This window comes from Pseudopipra pipra, chromosome 1, assembly GCF_036250125.1.
Source record: "Pseudopipra pipra isolate bDixPip1 chromosome 1, bDixPip1.hap1, whole genome shotgun sequence".
In the NCBI taxonomy this organism is placed as follows: Eukaryota; Metazoa; Chordata; class Aves; order Passeriformes; family Pipridae; genus Pseudopipra; species Pseudopipra pipra.
This window is the reverse complement of record NC_087549.1, coordinates 131849422-131870226: the sequence shown is the minus strand read 5'-3', so window position 1 is coordinate 131870226 and position 20805 is coordinate 131849422. Positions and strand designations below refer to the sequence as shown.

Below are 20805 nucleotides of genomic sequence, written 5' to 3'. Positions count from 1 at the left end.
CATTTTGTGTTTGACTCAAACCCCACATTTTTACCATTTCTATACACCAAGAGATGTTACTAGTTGGATTTAGAGCCAATCAAGAAAAAACAGTCAATCAATAAAGTGTGCTCAGCTCCTTAAAAAATGAAAACAGCAGAATCTTTAGGAATACACAAATACCATGCATGTTAGTGCAATGGTGGATCAAATAACCTTTGGGAAAAATATTGCATTCCATGGACAACTGAGACCCATTATGGCTGTATTACAGCACAATTTGCTTAGACTAAAACAAAGATTTCAGTAAAGACAGATTAGTGCTGAATCACAGATTCCCAGCAATTGCAGCAATGTTTTGCCTTTGAAAGAAAAAGTGATCTCATATTTTTATTTTTTTTAATGGCATTCATCCTAGGTAAGCAATAAAGTAGCTCAGAAATGAGAAATCGGGACAAATGAGGTTAGATTTTTATAAAACAAATTTTATATGGTAAGTGCTAGAAAAGGTGTGCATGTGCTTATGTTTCTGTGTCTGATTGTTTGTTGATTTTCTAGAATACACACGGTGTTGAGAAAAACACTTGCAAACATACAAACTACAAAATCAAGGTTGCTAATTTTCTGTATTTAATATACAATACTTACTGCATTTGTATTCATTTTACATTTTTAGACAAAAGAAAAATATAGCTAGAAGGGTGAAGCAGTTTTAAATACAAAACTAATTTTTTGTGGTTTTACTTTTCAATAATTTGGGAACAACTAAAGAGTACTCAACACTGTGAAAAATTTTATTATATTGATTTCCATACCGAAGCCTCAGCACCCAACAATAAATACACAACTTTGCTTTTCTTGCACTGCCAGCAGCAAAACATTCAGTTCCAAAGGACTGTAATTCTGATTTAATACATTATTGATAACTTTCTGTGTGCCTTAATTTAATTCTGCTGTATTGACACATGATTAGTTTTGCAGTCAACCATCTTTACAAACTTGTAAAAGCTAAAGAATATGTTATACAGTAAGGTGCATGCTCCGATGAACTTCAATGCAGTCAATGTAAAGTAGCCCCAGCTGAGGGTGTTCTTGAAGCAGAAAGCCCCATAGGGTGAAATCTGGGACACAGAGCAGGCATGCAGTTAGATCAAAGGGCTTTGTTCGAAAGCTTGCAAAGGGAGCTCTAGAGTTTCCCAAGTGTCTGTGTTACTTCCCAGCCATTCTGTACAGCAGAAACATATTTTTTGCTAATGTGTATATGGTAATCAGCAGCTGTGCAAGAAGAGGAGAGAAGCTGCAGGATTCTCCTGTACAGCAATGGTTCAAGACTTCTATACCACAGTTCACATGCTGTAGCCCCTTGATGTCGTATTGATGACTGAAAGGTAACCCAGTATATTTGAGTAACAATTCAAGAAATTGCTTTTACATTTTCTGTGCCTCTGCAGGTGATATTGTATTTCACACATAGGCGATTCTAATGCTGAATGCAAAGAATGTAAAGAACACTGACTAGTAACTATTAAGCACAGAATAAAAAAACTCAATGATGCACCTTTAAAAGAAACAGTAACACACGCACCTTTTCATGTTTGTACCCTGATTAAAAGAACAATATGAATTTCAAGTATGAAGTGATACAGTGAAATCATGTCCTGTGAACAGGTATCAACGGTAGTTTAGGTAGTACAGTTTGCACCGTAGGTAACTTTCCATCTTGCAAAAGAGAATCCTACTGCATATGTAGGTAAAGTGACTTGAAATGCTAAAACCCAACATGCCAACTGTTGCACTAGTATAAACCAATACAATGCTGTAGAAGTCAACAGGACTATGCTGATTTTCACCAGCTGAGTATATGCCCTAAGGTGAATGAAGAAGAGTATTCCAAACTGCTTTGCATGTTTTCCTTGAATTATCAAATTCTAGACACCTCCAGAGAAAATGATATTTTATGATAAAAAAGGTGGAAAAAAGAGGAAAAAAAAGAAGTCAAACAGCATTAGAGGCTGTTTTGACTTTTTGAATGTATTTCATGTTTGTGTATTTTTTTTTTTTTTTTTGTAAAATTATACTGAGAAATGTAGGTACCAAGAGAGATTTTAATTTGCTAACAGATATTGGTCTGATGTAATATCGATTAATAAAGTTACTCTGGATGTGTCTTAGAAGCTGTCACAGTTCACAGTATTCTGTAAACCTGAAACCACAAGTTTTAATAATGCCTTTTGAGAACACAACTTATCTTGCAGATTCTGAAACCAGTATCCTGTGAGAGTTACAAACAGGCTTAACTTTATACAAGTCTTTTTTACAGTGGGATTTGTAATGTGTAAGGTAGGCACACATGGAGCAGTAAGAACTGAATCTTATTTCTGATACATTTATGTACCAGCATCCTACTTTTCTCCACATATCCAAATGCCACTAAGAAGTGCACTTCTGAACTTTTGTATTAAAAAAAGAATGAAAAAAAATTTTGAGAGAAATAATGTTACTAGACTTAAGATTTTTATCACACATTACCTTTATATAGTATTCTTGCTGATTTACTAAACTTAAGTATCCTTATATAGACCTGAGCTGCCTGACACTGAAATTTGTGGACTTACAAGGCCAAATTCTTGGTTTAATTTAACTGTATTCAGTGGAGTTAAAAGGAAAGGAAATCATCCTAAATGATTTAAAATACTTTGAAACCCCCATTCTATTTCATGCAATTGTCCATGCACAACCCCTGCCCCCCCACCCCTAAATTTGCTACCTTTATGCTTTTGTTTAGGTAGCAATCTTACTTCAAGCCCAGGTGGGCAACTTTATCACTGCAAAAAACTTTATTCAGTTACGAGATGCTGCACAAACACAGCCCCTGGCTTAAAGCATCTGGAATCAACAGATACCTGCTGGACCTGCTACAAACAAACTAAAGCCAAAGGCAGCCTATGTAATGTTCTCTAATTTTAATTTTTCAGACAACATTCTCTCACTATCCGTAAAATTAGCTCTACAATAGCATTTTGAAGTAATCTGCTTATTCCTTTACATATTAAGACGAAGATGCTCTAAAGCATAAAAAATATTAAATCTGAACACACATACTACTTTAGTTGCAAAACTCAATGTACAGTATGAAGCTTATGTATATTTTTTTTCTGACTGATCTATCTTTCTGTCTCTCTAAGAAGCTAGCTTCCCTTCAAAAACCAAAACTGTATACTAAATGCAAATAAAGCAGCAAGACTCAATACTTTTTTTGCAACTACCCTTTCGCAGGACTAATGTGTTTTCATAAGAAATAATATACTGAATTATAATAGCAATAATTTAGATTAATGTCAAATAACTTGAAGATAAATGTGTCCACATCTTCAATAAAAACTGACCCCATTTACTGGTGTCTTGGTGCTGTTACTAACCATGTGTCCTCACAACTACAGTCAGTTACTAAAGTAAAGCCTTTTTCTGCAAATACTTTTTGTGAGCAACTATACTCACATGAGTAAACCCCCTCTACTCTGTGGGACTGCTCAGGTGAGGTACAGTACTCGTGTTTGCAGACTTAAGCCTTCAGACAGAAGAGTATCAAGCTAGTGAGGAAGTACAAATACACACTGTTACACAGAAAGTAAAAGACAGACATACCCACAAAAGCACCCTGTGATGCCTTTGCGAGTCATAATATAAACATTGTTTCTAAAGTATACAGTTCCAACTTCTAAGACATTATTTTGAGGGAATAATTTTTCTTTAACTAGAGCATTCGAAGACATTATACTTTTAAAGCTGTTCAAAGTAATGCAGCAAAATATTACATTAACAATAAAACCCATATGAGATTCAAAGGCAGATACAGACCACTTAAATGAACTGGAATGAAACGGACCATAAATACATTAATCTGAATGCTTGTTAAGAATTTACATGGAAAGTAAAGACTACAAGGAGAGAATGAATGTTCATCTGTGGACTTAGTTTCAGTGCCAAAATCATATAGCTTTGTGGAGAGAACAGGTCCTATTGCAAAAATAAATGGCACCTCTATATTTTTCCCTGTCTTAAGTATTTTAAAATGTGTTTCTTGCCTTAACAGAAGTGACTGCCTTGCTTATGAAACGTGCCTGGCTAAGAGACCTCGAGACTCTTTCAGTCCCTGTTTCAATTGGAACTGGCTCTCATTCCTTACCAAAAAGCACCGTCATAATGTAAACTTCTTTTGCTCACATTGCTGTGACTCCAAGTGGGTTGTAGGAGGGACGTTCAATCTCCAGTTCAAAGTGATTTTGAACACTGTGGAGAATGACAGTGAGATGGTTTAACAGTGCTGAATGCAAGGCAGGTGTCATGGATATTGAATTCTATTTGTTAGGATTTAAACAAGACAACTGCACTCTCATGACCAGTGACAGGACTTGAGGAAATGGCATGAAGGTGAGTCAGGGAAGGTTTAGGTAGATAACAGGAAAATGTTTTTCACACAGAGCATGGTTGAGAACTGGAGTGGGTTTCTCAGGGGAGTGGTCACAGCACCAAGCCTGACAGAGTTCAAAAAGTGTTTGGACAACGCTCTCAGGCATATGGTGTGATTCTTGGGGTGTCCTGTGCAAGACCAGGAGTTGGACTCAATGATTGTGATGGATCCCTTCCAACTCAGCATATTCTATGATTATGTGATTCCCTTAACACTGACCACTAGAGAATGATCAAATTTTTTAGACAGTGCTGTCCTGCTCTCTTTTTGAGCTGGTAAACTACAGGGTAATGAACTTCTATTCAACTTATGCACAATAGAAAGGACAATGGCAGTGGTGGAGGCAAAATAAAACAAATTAAAACAAAGCAAAGCTGGAAGACCACTGGGTTGCTAGACATCTAGGGAGAAAAAGCCTCTTATCTCATGATGCTGCAGTCCTTCTATCATGTTATGATAGGTAACTTCAGTTCAAAATGTGCATGGCAACCAAAACTTTCATACAAGCACATCCCCAATGAGCTTACATAAGCTACCTTGTACAGCCTCACATCCACAAACTTCTACCCAGCATCCAATTTTTCATGTACATTTTAACTGCAACCCATGGCCACACCCACCTTTCTTAAAAGGGACTCCAAGATAAAGTCCCTGCAAGAAATCATGATGGGTTTTGAGTCTTGATTGAAAAACATTTGAGAAGCACTTCTTATTTAACTAGCACTCTGCAAACCCAGGCTACATTTTGAACCTTTTTTTTTTTTTTTTTTTTTTTTTTTTTTTAATCACAGATGAAGGATGATTGTTTGAGAGGTATCATTTCCCTGGAATACAACATTTTCTTTTCCCACAGAATGTCGAGATATCAGTATTATCTTTTTTCTGTAGTGGGAATTTTCTTAGGGAAGTTCTTACAACACTGCTGTTTAAAAAGAGAAAAAAAGTCAACTATCATAGAAATAGTAAGTATACTGTCCCCTCTAGATCCTGGAAAGACTTTCCTAAGGAGAATATTTTGGGGGTTAAGGTCTGTTTGTCCCTAGTACTTGTGGCAGGGGTCTTTAATCTAAACTGCCATAGCCAAAAGAAAAGGAATGAGCTTGACTGCCTACCTGAACATAAGTTATCTTGACAGTTGGGGACTGCTTCATAGTTGCTTTGCCTCATGCTGGGAGGAAACCTCTCCCTGGGAATAGTGATCTTGGGAAGGGGAGAGGAAGAGGGGTAAGCAGTAGGAGGCTGGCATTGCATCCATTTAAAAACTTCTGTATAACAGAAGCATCACTGGGTGTTCTTGTAAATGTGTGCATCACAGACAACAGTTTTCCAGGGATCTTCTGAACTTAGAAAATGATCTTCTAAATTAAAAATTGTTTTGGCTGACCAAATACTTTATGGTCAATCTAATCTATTCTAGCTCATTGCTTTGCTTGAACCGAAAAGTAGCACACACTTTGCCATACTCGACTGTACTATTTCCCACTTCCTAATTAGGAGCAAGTTAAAACCAGAGTACAAATCACTGGCTGCCTGCAGACTGGGGGGCTGCAGAATTGCAAGGCAGTAATTTAGCTCACAGCTTCTTCAGTGGCAGTGGAACTACGAGCGGGGTCAGATACAAGTGATAGGCAACTGTTGCTGCAGTGAGAGGAAGCAGCATGCTGGGAGACTGTTGAGGAACAGACTCCCCATGGTTTCTTTCACAGTCAAAGAAGGATGATCAGGGATAAGGAAAGGACAGCTTGAGTGGTTGGGTGATCTGTCCCTATACGTATTTAACAAATGCCAGAGAACTACTGTGTAGAATTAGAGGTTTCCCATCCCTGTAACTGTGAAATTTGTCTCTGTGCCAAGCCTAGTTGCTCACGCTTAATGGAAGGACCAAAATGAGCCACTCTGTGCCAACACTTACCCTGCCACCCACACACACAGACTGAACACAACAAAATGCTACATGTCTCACATTCTGTGTTTTTGGAGGTTGCATAACAATAGTTAACATTAGCTCTCAGATTGGCACAGCAGCTCAGAAAGCTCCATTCCTGCTGTACAACCTACAAAAACTTTTCCCACGGCAGATGACTTTGCATTATGACTTGCACTGGGCGTTGGACAGACCTCTGCTCTCAGACCTGCTCCTGTAAGATGGTGAACCACCTGGACTGATCCAGCAAAACTTGCATGCGGATAATCTTATCAAAATCCAAGTGTGCAAAACCATGCTATTTTGGATTGCCAAAACTGGGCTGCAGTTTGCAGCAGGAGTCAGCTGGCAGTGCACACCATTGCACATTAATAGACTGTTAGTGGCTCTCCTGCAGTAGAGCTGTACGTTCTCCAGTTCTGCAGCTGAACTACAGGCACTGTCTCTGTGGCCAGCTTAATCTGCTCTCAAGCTGTCTCATAAGATTTTTTTTTGTATCTACCCAGAAAAAGCTCTTGCTTCTACAAAATCTGATTTAAAAAACAGAGCTGCTGCTGTGTTGAAAAATTGCACTGGAAATCATAACTTGAGTTGGCATAATAAGTATCTGGCACTAAAATCCCACTCAAGAGTCTTGCTTTATCATCTTATGTTTATGAAAGTAAATGACATGAGAAACAAAACGTGGGAAAAAAGTCTTCCCCCTACTTTTATATGCAACCTTTCCATACAGTCAAATTCACCTGCCAACGGTCCTACTCTCTTGTCCATTTTTCCTACCTTTGCACTGCATAATTTTCCCCCTCATCTAGCCACTCAAATTAATCCTAACATTCAAGAACTGGGTGTTCTTTTCTTTTAAAAAAGGCTGAGAAATCACATAACATGATGTCTGTGTGAATAAGAGGAAGGGCTCCATATTGCTCAATATTCATGACAAACTTTTTAGGAGTAATTGCACAAAGGTAGCTGTCAGTCTGTGAAAATTCATTTTCCACTCAGTGGCAGAGACTGGTCTTTGGCTGGATTTAACATGAGCATGTCACTGGGATCGAATATCCATGTAAACAATAGAAAATGTGTTCTTTTCTGGCATGTGGATGGGCTTAAGGTGCAGAAAGCTAATAGTGTGAATGCAAATGTGACTTGCTCAAAAATGGACGGTGAGCTTGAGAGCTTTACAACATATTCATGGAGACATCACCAAAATAAATCACAAGTTTAACATGATGTCTCCTTTCAGTAAAACACTACAGGTTGCTTTAGTGCAAATGAAGATTTAAGTGGTAGTTAGAATAAGTTTGTATTTGGATGCTTTTTTTCCATAAAACCCTATCAACTTTGCAAGGTCAGTGAAAAACTATCAATTTCAATGCATATTTAATACACATTGTTTGCATTTACATTTTTCACATTAAAAATATGCTCCTTTTCACTTGTCCTGACAATATTTTCCCAATAGTTCCTTAAAATCTCCTTTTTAATCTTTACTAAGTGTCAACTGTTTGTGTTTTTGTTTCTGGTTTTGTTTGTTTGTTAGGGTTTTTATAGAAGGCAGTATCTTTTGTCTGATCTTTTTTGGAAACAAAAAAATCTGCTCTACCACAATCATCCAGAATCAAATGTTTTATCTTTATTTTCCATATTAAAGTTGGTCTAATACCTAACAGCAGAGAGAATAACATGTATAATAAAACACACTTCTCAAAAGACAGTGAGTGAACCTGTGAAAAGTAGCATGGCACAATATTTTCTTCTTATTCATCAAAACAACCAACAATTACTTTGCAAACATGACATCCTCATTTTTTTGTGTTTTAGGACAGAAACAACAGGAAAAGACACTCAAACATTTACCAATGTGGACTAATAGGCTGAAAAAAACCTGGAGTGTGGGCACAGCCTACACAGAAATATGCACAAACCCTATTTTTAGAATTTTGCTAGGCACACAGAAGGCAACACAGGTGTATGCAAAACTAAGGCTAAGCAAGGAGGTGCACAAAGAGATTCTTTTCTAATCACTGGTTCTAGGCTGCGGGACTAAAAGAAGCAACACTTGATAATAGGGATGACATAGGGGACATTGACACTGCACAGCTATTGAAAATTTGGAAGAACCTTGTTGGAAATAGCACTTGTGAGCATAACTGAAACCTGTTTCCGTAAGGAAGTTGAAGGAAAAGAACTGGAAGGCTGTGTGGACAGGGTGAAGAGAGAAAAGGGCTGCTCCATATGGATTTCTATGGTGCAGCAATCAGCACTTAACTAGCTGGCTTTGATGATTTTTTTCCCCTTGGCTATTTGGTTGATTTTTTTCTGCAGAATTATGTAGTAGTGATTAAAAAAAAAAAGGTTGGTGGGAGATAGAAATTGCTCCTTCCTTACTTAGAACACCCTGTTCTCTGCTGAGAACAGCACAGTGTCTGCTTGTGGGTGCTCGAGGAGCTATATTTAATATATCTTTTGTTATTCACTATTTTTTAGCTGCTGTTGAACCACTCCTGTAGAACACATACAGGCTTAGCTATCACTAAGAAGAACTGCACTTTGAAATCTTATTTAAAGGGTGTACAAAGAGTTTTCATCACAGCGCTTTCTTTTTCACATACACAATTCCTACATCCTACACATAATAGCAGTAATGAGTAAAGGTACTAAAATACTAGAGATATAAGAAGAGCAAGGGCATGGGTTTCAGCACAGTCCCACAATTGTCTGTGCTGCTTAATTACAAACACGACTCCTGGCATGATTTTAGCCAATGACAGTGCTTTGCCCAGCCAGAGAACAGGCTTTCTCATTTTACTAGTGTAAGTGAAGCCCCACAAATTGGCAGGGAAGACTGGAATAAGAGTAAGCCTATGGCATGTCAAATGGAATTTCTTCCTAGAGATTTGGAAAAGGAGGTAATTTGAAAAATTATTGGTCCTTTGAATCTAGGCCCTCGCTACCATAAGGACCCTATTAGAGAAATATTTTCCCTAACCCTGCCAAGACAGAACTTAGATTTCTTGTTTATGTTCCTTCCATTCCCACTGGAAGGATGTTCCAGAATGTGACCATTAATGCAGCCCTTTGCAAGCTGTTCTCCTGAATACCTCATTTATAACCTGATCCTACTACATTAGACAACATACAGCACCATGTTGCAGAAGCTCTGCTTTTGATTCCATAAACCAACTTCCATTTTTCTCTGCTGCTCTCTGAGCTCTTTGTCTGATTCTACTGCTTGGGAAATACTCCTCCAGTAGTTAACTTCTTGTGATTTCCACATTTTCATTAGTTTTTGGGCCAACACTAACCTTTGGCTTAAAGTGTTCTCTCCTCTCCTTTTTGTTTTACCCTAATAATGTATCTACATTCAGCAATCATATTCTCTTCTACCCTTTGCTTTGCTAAGCTTAATACAACAAGTTCTTCCTACATGGAACAGACGTACATTTCTATCTGAGAGTTTTAAGCCTAATTTGAAAATATTGTCTTCTCCCCTACATTTTCACCTCATATTAGTTGGTGGAGAGCTCTGGGGAGAGTTCCCTGAACAGTTGCTGGGAAGCCACACCAGCTGAATGCCCTGATAAGGTATGTATGATAGACAGCTCAGCACAAGGTAAAATGTGGAATGTTTTTGAAAGTGCTAAACTCTGTAGAAAACTTTTCTATTTGCTACTGTTGCAAGAGTCTCCTGAATTTTGTCTCTGTTTGTTGTTCTAATTAGTGTTTAAAAATTGTTAGTAAAAATTTCATTCTGGCACATCCTTTTCTTTGAATGCTAAAAATTAGTCACGCTGGGGTCCATTGACCCATGGAGGAATGGAGTTGGGAGAACACCAGTACAGTTCCCCTTGGATGTAGGAACAGAGAGAATGACAAAGGGAAGGCCAGCAGTAGAGGGTTAGCTGCTGTGACCACTCCCTGGCTTTCAACTGGCTGCTCACAGAGCTTCCAAAATTCTTGTGTTATGCATCTGTGCTATCTCTGTGTGCAGATGCCTTGTGCATGCTCTTGCCAGGCCTAATTTGCAACTTGCCTGTTCATGCTGGTAAGTTTTGCATAGGCTCATTCTGGGCATGAAGAAAAGCACAGGCCACTGCATGCAAGTATGCAAGCAGTCCTTTTAAAATCTGCCTTCTCTAAAGCAGACCTAATTTAACCCCATATCACATACTTATGTGTCTAACAGAAACAAAAAGCTTAATCCAAGAGACAGGTAAGATCCACTCACGATCCTGGTAGTGGACCATGTCCCAGACAGTGCAGATACCTGAAACAGAGTTAACAGCGAAGTTTGCCACATCAGTCAGTCTATCACAAGAGAGACTTGCCAGGGAGAGGGCTACAAGTTCCTCTGTCGCAACTAGAAAAATTATATTGCTCAACTCACTGCTAAGGACCTGCTTCTGCCAAGCATGCTGTCGATGAGGATATAATGCTGGTTCACTACCTAGACAAGATCAAATAGAAATGAGGAAGAGAGAAGCCTAAGGGACTGTCACAGGAGTAAGCAAAGCTGGCTGCCTCACTTAGCATCAGTTATACTTGTTGGACCAATATTTTCCCCCAAGTCATATCCAGGTAAATGCACTAAATTACTGCTAGGGAACAGCTTTAATGGATTTAAAATATTTAATTTTCCCCAGTACAGTATTAAAAAAATAAAAGTTTCCTTTCAGAATACTGAAAATATATTTTAGTTAAGGTAAAAATACTAAATATAAAATTCTCATGTAATATTTAAAATAACTGCTATAAAGATGTGAATTGCTTAGTTATTTTGACATTCAATAATAGCACATTAACCCTAGTGGAGAGGCATGTGCCAGTATACCCACACGGTGGTTTAGGAGAGAAGGTCATACATTTCTGCATAGAAAACAAGTCTGTTTAATAAGTGACATCTGAGGGATTTTGAGACAGTAATGTTATGCACTTGTGATGCATGGGAGGGTGTTGCAGGTAAGGCAGCGCAGTATACAGCACACAGCAGCACAAATACTTATCTGTGCTTATTACAGGTATAGGATTCTCTGCTTCTGAACCAGAAATATTTTTTCTTTTTTCCTTTTTGGCTGCTAATCAGAACAGGCTGAAGGTGAAAATCTGTATTGATTTTCATTGGCTCCGCTCATGTCTTTGAGCTGCATATCAAAAAATTTCGAATGAGATAAGGAAAATATACTTGCAGCTGTTTCCAGGGGAAAATGATGGGTTAGATGATGGGCTAGAATGTGCCTGCATTTCAACACAAACCAGCCATTTGGAAACTGAAGGAGTTTTTAAGAATAAGACAGTTTTTTGAAATGTGCACACAAACACAGCTAGACAATAACTTGCTTGTGCATGAAAAAACCTAAAAGTTGGTACATTTTTTATGATCGCCATCATCACTGTTATATTCATAGAGCAATGAAACAATAAAATAATTCATCCAAGTTTTCAAGTGGGGAAGCACCTGCATATATGCTATGAATGAACAGTAGCTGGATGTATTAACACATGTATCAGTTAACTGCAGGTTGCAGAGATCTGATATTTCAATGCCATTCTGTATCACTGTAAGAGATCAAAAATAATAATAAAAAAGTACCACATCATGCTTCAGCAGCTAGAGAGAGAGAGAGATTGCATCATGTTTTGGCAGTGACTTGATCATCAAACTCCACACTGGCAGCATTCAATATTAGAAGAATAAAACGGCGGCAAAACCAGTCAGCAGCTTCTCTTCGTCTGGAGTTTTCCCAGGTAGATAAACAAGACAAAAACAAAACAAACATAAAGCTACAATGGGAGCAGGCCAAAGCCCTGGCCCTTGCATTGCTCTGATAAAGGTAAACTAGATTGATTTCCATGGATAAGCACATCACAATCCCAAAATAAAAGGTAAGTGTATAAAACCTCCAAATAATGATCTTCGCTAGAACAGCTATGTGGTTTGTATGGGACAGTGGCCTTGTCAGCTACATGTCTTGTTCATTTATGGTTCATCTTCAGTCAGCACTTATGATGCATTCACCTCACTGGAGTTTTGGCTGGATGACATGTGACAGTCCAGATTCTCCTTGAATTTCTCCAGATCATGGAAATACGGGTGAGAGAGGGCAACACAGGCAGATATTCTCTTGGCTGGATTGAATGCTAAGCATTTCTGAAAGTATGAAAAGAAGTTGGTTTTAACTAAAATGTACAGTTAACAGTGCTATCATTGCATACATACATTATGCATAGCACCTTCAGTTTATGATCAGTATGAGACACAATAGGGTCTCTGTAGGTGGTGCATGATGACCATCATATTAAAACAGTGGGGTCACAGTATAAGAACATGGTATCCCCTAAACTAGAAGAAAATTACATGCTAGGAAATTCAAGTGTTCATAGTTTAGGAAATCCCAGAATGTAGGTTTTCTTGAATTCACATGCACAGGACATGCCAATGTTCTGTGTTCAGTGTCTCTCTTTTCTTTCTAGCTGCGCTTTGATGGTCTTCTTCCCAGATCTGTATCCCAGCCTTTGTCCAGCTAGCACTGAAATCTCTCTTGCAGCCCTGCGTTTTATACCTTGTTCTTCACTCTTCCTTCATTCACCTCCAAATACTATTCTTCCTACTTGTCTAACCACTTCCTACTCCTACTTTCTTTTCTTGTACCATAACTTCTATCATTTAACTTCTGAAATATAATTCAGTGATTTTCAATCCTACTCTCCCCTTTTATCTGTGGCTCCCAGTTATCATCTCTTTGCCTAACATGAACAGATTCCCTTCCCACCTCACCTTTAAGGCATAGATATTTGTCTTCTTCTTCCTTCCCTCCCATCATGCCTCACATTCACTGAGCTCTCTGCCATATATTATACCCTGTTGCTCCCAGACTAATTCTTGTCCCATGTCTAGCTTCCACTTGCAGGCTGTCTGCAAGCACAACAGATGTGTTTCTCCCTTGTTATTTCAAGTGTCTAGATGTAGTTCAGCTTTCTGCAGCTGGGAGCTGCAGTCATAAGGACAATGGAGGACGATTTGCTGTTGAGATAACATTGGCCACAGACAGCCGTTCCTGACGGGATGCACCAAGTCTTTGAAGAATTGCACTGAGCCCAGTCTACCTAGCCCATATGAATCAAGATCTTTTAAAGACTTCTAGAGAACAAATTTAACTAGATTTCAACAAGCACAGTAAGAGGCAAACTGAGGCAAGGTTACTCCCTATATTCCACTTGAAGACTGAACTCAAGGACTGGGGTTTCTAACGTATCTATACAAATGACAGGAATAGCTGTATCAGCCCAGTTTGACTGCTTCTGTTCAGTCTTGCCATTTGTAAGAGGCAACAACTGATGAATTCCAAGTCTCAAGTTTTCAGCACTTGATGGAAGGCATGCCTATTTCCTGCTTTGTTCTGGATCCAGTATACCACCAAAAATGGTAGATCTATTTTTATACTCACTTCAGGCCTATACAATTAGAATGTCTGAATAAGTGACACTGCACTGGTCAGTAATGAGGAACTAATGATAAGGTCTAAAGACAGATCAAACAGGTACTTCCCTGAGTCAGTTTCCTAATTAACTATTCTCAGCTCTGACGCCTCGTGAGCCAAAGCCAATGTCTTTTGCTGTTTTTTCACACATTTACATGAATTTGTCTATCTACTTTTGAACTTTCCTTTAATAACTCCATTAAATGGACACTTAAGTGTTTCTTGGCATGTTACATGCACAGTGGCAACTATCAGTCACGCGACTTGGGGAACAACAAACAGGAACTCACAAGAAGCAAGTCTTTGCCTAGTTCATCAATATCTGGTACAAATTTTTCAATAGGTTGTGCAGGTCTGGAAGTAAAAGCATTTCTTGGAAGGGCAACATCATTAGGCCAGTCCTCTTCTTCTGGGAGTCCAATTACACTGTGAAATAAAAAACATTATGTTAGATTTGAATATTTAAGCAGCTTCCCCTTCATATTGATTATATTGAGTGGCAGTTTACTTTAGAATATTTTAGTTTAAATGAGCTTAAATATTTAATTCTAGAGTAGTGCACCGATCTCTGTGAATAGAAGCTGATGAATGTAGATCCTCAGTGTGCTTGGCAGAAATCATTTTGTCACCAGCACAATTCTCTGGCCTAGGTCTCAATTTTCTGAGTCTTTTTGTTGAAAAAAAGGCTCAGTGCTTTGGAAGAAAGTTGCTCAGCTCTTGACTGGATGGTGCAACATATGTCCCATGTGCAACATAGAATTATTAAAAGCAGTAAATTTCAAAGGGGAATTGCATGCAAGGATCTTTATTCACAAGAATAGGGACTGAGAGAAGAGCGTGGGTCAAGATGAGGGTAAGGCAATAAAAAAGGGATGTTTCATAATGCTTCAAAGCTATGTGCAGTAATTGTTGCCCAAATTTAAACAATTTATTTGCTTCACAATACATTTTTCAAAGTCTCAATTTAGAAGCGGCAAGGCACTTGAGCGTCCTTGTGTTTTTGCTTTCAATTATATTTAATTTTCTCTTTAATAAAATATTTTAATTTCTTTTAATAATTTACTTATTCTTTAAATTATAGAAGATATTTTTAATTATTAAATAATAAGGTTGAGGTCTAAAATCCCAAAAAATGCAATAGTAGGTAAACCTCCAATAATGGATTATGTCTCATACATTTCATATTTTAGTCTTGTCCTAGTATTTGTGGGATTGACACAACGGTTTCTGATGAATATTCTGGAAAAGATCATATATTACTTGTCAGATTTCAGGAAAAATACATTTTTATAGCCTGTAAAAATCGAGATTTTTAATGGGAGTGCTGACAGGGTAAGACAAGAAAGGACATAAAAATAATGTCATAGAATACTTGAGGGTAAGACAAGAAAGGACACAAAAATAACGTCACTGAATACTTGGGTCTGCACAAAGCCCATTGCCACTAGGGAGCAGCATTGACCTTCCTTCTTACTGAGGTTGTCATTAGACTGGGTGAGGCCACGGGCCAAACACACTGAAGTAAATCATAGGTTACCTCAGCAAGTGGAATTACCCCACCTCTACCTACATGGATCTGGCTCACCTAAAATACCTCTGAAAATTAGTATGTCCTCAAAATAACAGCATGGCTGGAAGGGCAAAGCAATTACACTTTCAATCTCAGGACAATTAAATTTTACTATATCTGAACATATCATAGCTTTTGGGAAATGCTAAGTTAAATCTGTGTGAAAAACTGAATTTGACTTCTATCATCAGGTACGGTGTGGGCATGGGGCAACCCCTTTGGCCACGGTAATTAAAGGATTGGCTGTTTGAGGATCTGGACCCATATTAAATATAATACAAATAGCATCTTAGGAAAATGGGGGAGTTAAGTATTTTAAATAACAATGAGATTTAACCTGTAATTCAAATGTGTTTGGTTAGTCCCATTTCTTTTAACAGTCGCATGACAGAGCATGAACAGGGCAGCATAAGCACGGGCACAGGCAAAGCTAATGATAAGAAACCAGGAGGCAACCTGTCAAACAGGGAGAGTTGAAAGGAGAGACATCTTTAGTTACACACTCACGTAGTACTCAAAACTCTTAATAATGAACGTCTGAACAGATGCTTTAACTCTGGTCTGGTAGCACTACCATTTCAGTGACTAAGTTTGGAGTATCTTGGACGAGTTTCACCTATTGCCAAAGGTTCAGGCCTGGTCTTGAGAAATGCTGAGTACTTTCCACTCCCATTGATCACAACGGGAGACAAGTCTGTTCAAACCATTGCAGCATTTAGCCTGAAATCTATGAGGATATGCCACATGCTGACAGTGTCCTGGAAAAGCAGGAAAATGTTTTGGGCCATGTCCGAGGGATTTACTCTCACACTCAGTGGAATTCTACCTGACAAAAATCAGAATGCACATGCAAAGCTAAGGCAGACCACAGCCCCATTATCTGAAAGAATGCATCAGTCCAGATTGCAGGAAAATCCCGAAACTACTTTCTGTCCAAATTAATCTGCAGAATGAGTCACTACTGTAGAAAGGAACAACCCTCCTACAAGAAGAGCTATGCCTAACTGTAGGGGGTTCTCCAGCTGTGGAAACACAAAATAAACACTATCTGGCATTACCCCTCAGAATCCAAGACAGAAACTTCTGAACTATTTAAGAACTGCACAAAAGAAGCAAACCCAAACTTTTGCTTTAAGTAGATGTGCAAGAAGGAACTTCTTCTAAATTTAGCATGGCATTTTCTTTTCTTGGTGAATTCTTTTCTGCACAGGTAATCTCGGCCCCTAGGGATGGAAAGACGCCTGTTGGAGGCTGCCATTAGCAGCTATGTATTTAATCCTAGTCCAGTTAATTTTCAATTTCCCCTTAAATGTCACGAATGAATCAAAATCCTTCAAAAAAAATCACAGCTATGTCTTTTTTAATTATTAAATATGTTGTATGTATCAAAGCTGTCTTCATTTAATAAAGCAGAACAATGTAGGACTAAAGGAGTAGCTTTGGCAGAAGAAGAAAAAGTGAACTTTAAGGACTGATTTTTCTGGATTGGGCAGGAAGAGCTATTCAGCGCATGACAAATTAACCACACAAGTGAGTCACATACACTGGTATGGTATGCAGGAAAGGGAAGTCAACTGTGTGAAATCAAGACCTGCAATTTAGGAACCCCATATTAAATAATGAAAGTGCTTAGAAACAGATCTGTTATGATTTGAGAACTGGAAAAATGGTTAAACAAAGAAATTAATTATTTGTTCCAATTAAGCTTTTCTTAGAAATTTTACTATCTTCTCTTTGGAATATCTTCAAGATAATAATCCTTCAGAATAATACTTCTCTCTCTCTCCCCCACTCTCTCTCTCGCTCTCTCATTTTGTGCTATCTATTTCTTATTTCATTCAGATTCTTGGATCCCTGCAGCCTTTTCCATACAGAAAAGGAAGACAGAGGTGCAGAGGCAAACAGGCATTCATTCTCTGGATTGGTATCAGCCCTATGTGGCTTTGGTTTCCTAACTACATGCTACATACATCGGATCTTAAATTTACAAGGCTCTTAAAATACAGAAATGTTTCTTACTCTGAAGACCTTTTACAAAAATAGTAATATAATCCTACTTAAATCATATTGGTAATACCAAGAATTTAATTTTGGAAGAGAATTATTTTACTTCAGAGAGTTTGAAGTCTACCCATTTCTTTATTGTATTGGATATATCTGAAAAAGAGAAACACAAACTCCTAGAAATGTAAAATGGTTTTAAAATAATGCCAACTCCTCTCTGACAAAGCATATGTTAAAATGGTGATATTCCTTCCGTTCTCACAGTTACCTTCCTGACCACAATATAGACTGTTAACAGGCTACACAGCAGATTTTAAAAGCTAATACAGTATTTTATTTACAGAAGTCTTTTCTGCAAAAATGCTGTTGGTTATTATCTTAGAGATCTCAGGTTAATAACAGTTTTAAGGTTGTTTTCTGAAATGCACAAAGAAATAACTGAAAAATAAAACCTCCATGTTTGTTTATATAAAGAAAATCTCCTGGACTTAAACGTTTGGGAATATGTATGAATGGTACATGCACAATATGTTTAAGAGACTTAAAAAGCCCCAAACAGAAGTCGCATAACTTCCTGATGATGGCTGTTAGTTTTGCATAACTATATTCCATGTTGCTTCCTCCTCCCACTCTGACACAGAATATACGGAAATATCATGTTGCATATGGCAGCAATAGGAAATATGTTTTAGGAATACTTTGTTTTAGTCACATTATTGCATAAGAACATGGCAAAGAAATTTCACAGGGTTTCAATGTTAAACAGATATTGACATAATGCAACTAGTTATTACTTACTCAAAGATTTTTCCTAGCTGATCAACATCTGAATTTCCACGGAAGAGTGGTCTGAAAGAATAAAAAAATTATTTAAGGATGTGACTTGTTTTAATTAATGTGAATTTATACCTGTCATTGACAGTTGCCAAAGTAGGGTGAAAGAGAGTTATTTTTTTGAGACTTCACCTCTTCTGTTTCCATGTTTTATCCAGTCTGTGAATGTACCTTTCAAGTTTCTACGAAAACTGACAGCCAAAGGGGACAGATGACACATATTTTTGAATAAACTACCTTTTAAATTTAATTATGTCCTTTAGCGTGAATGAAATAACCTTCTCTCAACTAATACTATCCTATAAATGATATCATTAACAAAATAGCTTTCTATAAAGAACGTATAGCTGCTAAGACAAAAACGGAGCGAATGTCATGCAATTTATCAAAACATAATAAAATTAGAGATTAATTATTATGAATACAAATTCAAAATTAAATTTCTTGCATACCGTACATTGGAAATGTGCTCCTACATTTAAAGGGTCAAATAAATGACAATGGATTCATGAAGGTCTGTAAAGAATGGAGTGTGAAACGGTACAGAATTTACCTTGAAGTAGAGGAATACTTCTGCTGCATAAATAAAGATATGTTCAGGAAAAAACAAATTATTAGGCTGAATGTCCAAAGGCTTTCAGAAAAACAGTGACTAAAAATACTTTTAGAGAGTGGTACACACTTTTTCCTTTCAAAGTGCAATTTAAAATATTTTCACTCATCATGTATAAAATACTACCACCCCATAGTGCCTAAGGAAAATATGAAATCCTGATTTGTATAGCAGTATGGCTGTATTACCACCTTTGTTGAATTTAGTAAGTTGTGAACAACAGTGCAATTTTATGTTGAAACTCCCAAGATATTCCAACATTTTGCTGACAGATGATTAAAGATCTGGCCAAGAATGAGGGCATCTGTGAAGATCAGGCCACAGATGTTGCATACCATTTTGGTTCAACAAATGGTAGATTACTCCAAGAAACACAATTAAGGCAAACTGCAAACTGAGATAGTAACTTGGGTCGACTGATAGCCAGGCTGCCTCTTTCTTTGGGAGCACAGCTCTCCAAGTACAGTGCATGCTGTAAACTCATGGTTACAGTTGCTAAAGCTGTTCGACTGAGACACAGTGACTTGACAAACAATGTTTATTCCCATGCTTTCACTGGCAGCCTTTGGTTATGGCAAAACATCCATTCTCCTGCCCCTCTCGACGTACTCCTTTTCTGTTTAATACAGGACCTTTACACCACTGATAGCCAAAGAAAAAATTTCACGTTGCTTTTCAGAGGAGAAGAAAGACCTCTCCCATTTACACTGGCAGAACAATGAGTAGTCAACTAGAGTCCTTCCCCTCTCATTGACCATATGCAGGAGCAGGTGTATGATCTTGACCTCCTTTTGCTAACCAGGAGTTATTACTGAAAAATGGCACTTTACACCTTTACACTCATGTAGACAATAGAACTCCACTGCCTATCTTGTGGGTCCATACCAAATACAGTAAGCAGACACAGAGCACTGCGACATTTCTTAGTTAGACATAATAATCTCTTCAGAAATCTGTGCCACCAAGAAAAAGGAGTAACTGGCAGACATACTGACCAGCTTTGATGAACTAATTATGCATTTTGTCTCGTTCATGTTTGCTGCCATTCAGGTCACGTTGTATCAATTTATACTCCAAACTCTTCGTGCAGGGACATTGAGAGAACAATTTCATCAAGTCTGATTTGAAACCGCATGACATGAGATTTGATCCAATGGGGTAAAATGTAGTAGCCCGTTACTTGTCCATAAAGGGCTTTATTTATTTTGATTCTGAATAAACTATAAATAACAGATGCTTTGCTTCCCAGATACACATTATATTCCCTAACTGCAGCCACTTTGACAAGACCATTGCAACTCATATTTTGGGATTTCTGTATTTTTTTAAGCCTTAAGATATACAGCAATACCAGCTTCTACAAAAACCCAAAGCTTAGTTCATTCAGCAATTCAGTCCATCACACAACAACCAGTGAAGTACGAAATGGATACCGCCCCCACTTTAGGAGAAACCCTTAAGGCCATACAGCAGGTGAAAATTGGCAAAGCATCTGGGGTTGATGGAATTCCACACAAAGTCTGGAAACATGGGGGTCTTGCACTCCATGCTAAATTTCATGAGTTTGTGGTGCGCTGTTGGGAACTAGGTGAACTACCATTAGACCTTTGTGATGCAGTCATCGTCACCTTGTATAAGAAGAAAGGAATTAAATCAGACTGCTCAAATTATCGCGGTATTACTCTGCTCTCCATTGCTGGCAAAATCCTGGCAAGAATACTCTTGAACAGACTAATACCTGCTATAGCAGAAGGAATTCTACCTGAAAGTCAATGTGGTTTCAGAGCCATCAGGAGTACCACAGACATGGTATTTGTTCTCAGACAACTGCAAGAGAAGTGTAGGGAACAGAACAAAAGTCTCTACGTAACCTTTGTTGACCTCACCAAGGTTTTTGATACTGTGAGCAGAAAAGGTTTATGGCAGATTTTG

General features: G+C 38.0%; 1 protein-coding gene across 5 annotated transcripts in view; it reads right to left on the bottom strand.

The window, feature by feature from the left end:
* Positions 1-586: 586 nt before the first annotated feature.
* Positions 587-20805, bottom strand: part of CDK6 (cyclin dependent kinase 6) — a 141375-nt gene continuing 121156 nt past the window's right edge. For 4 of the 5 annotated variants that reach the window (XM_064677565.1, XM_064677574.1, XM_064677568.1 and 1 more), the window contains exons 6-8: positions 18225-18275; positions 14143-14278; positions 587-12522 (exon numbers count right to left, since the gene is read on the bottom strand). In XM_064677565.1, the coding sequence (XP_064533635.1) occupies positions 12376-12522; positions 14143-14278; positions 18225-18275 (334 nt within the window). In that variant the 3' untranslated portion in view covers positions 587-12375. Of the gene's footprint in view, positions 12523-14142; positions 14279-15759; positions 15879-18224; positions 18276-20805 lie in introns of those variants that run through there. The other variant, XM_064677594.1, reaches the window with a different exon arrangement.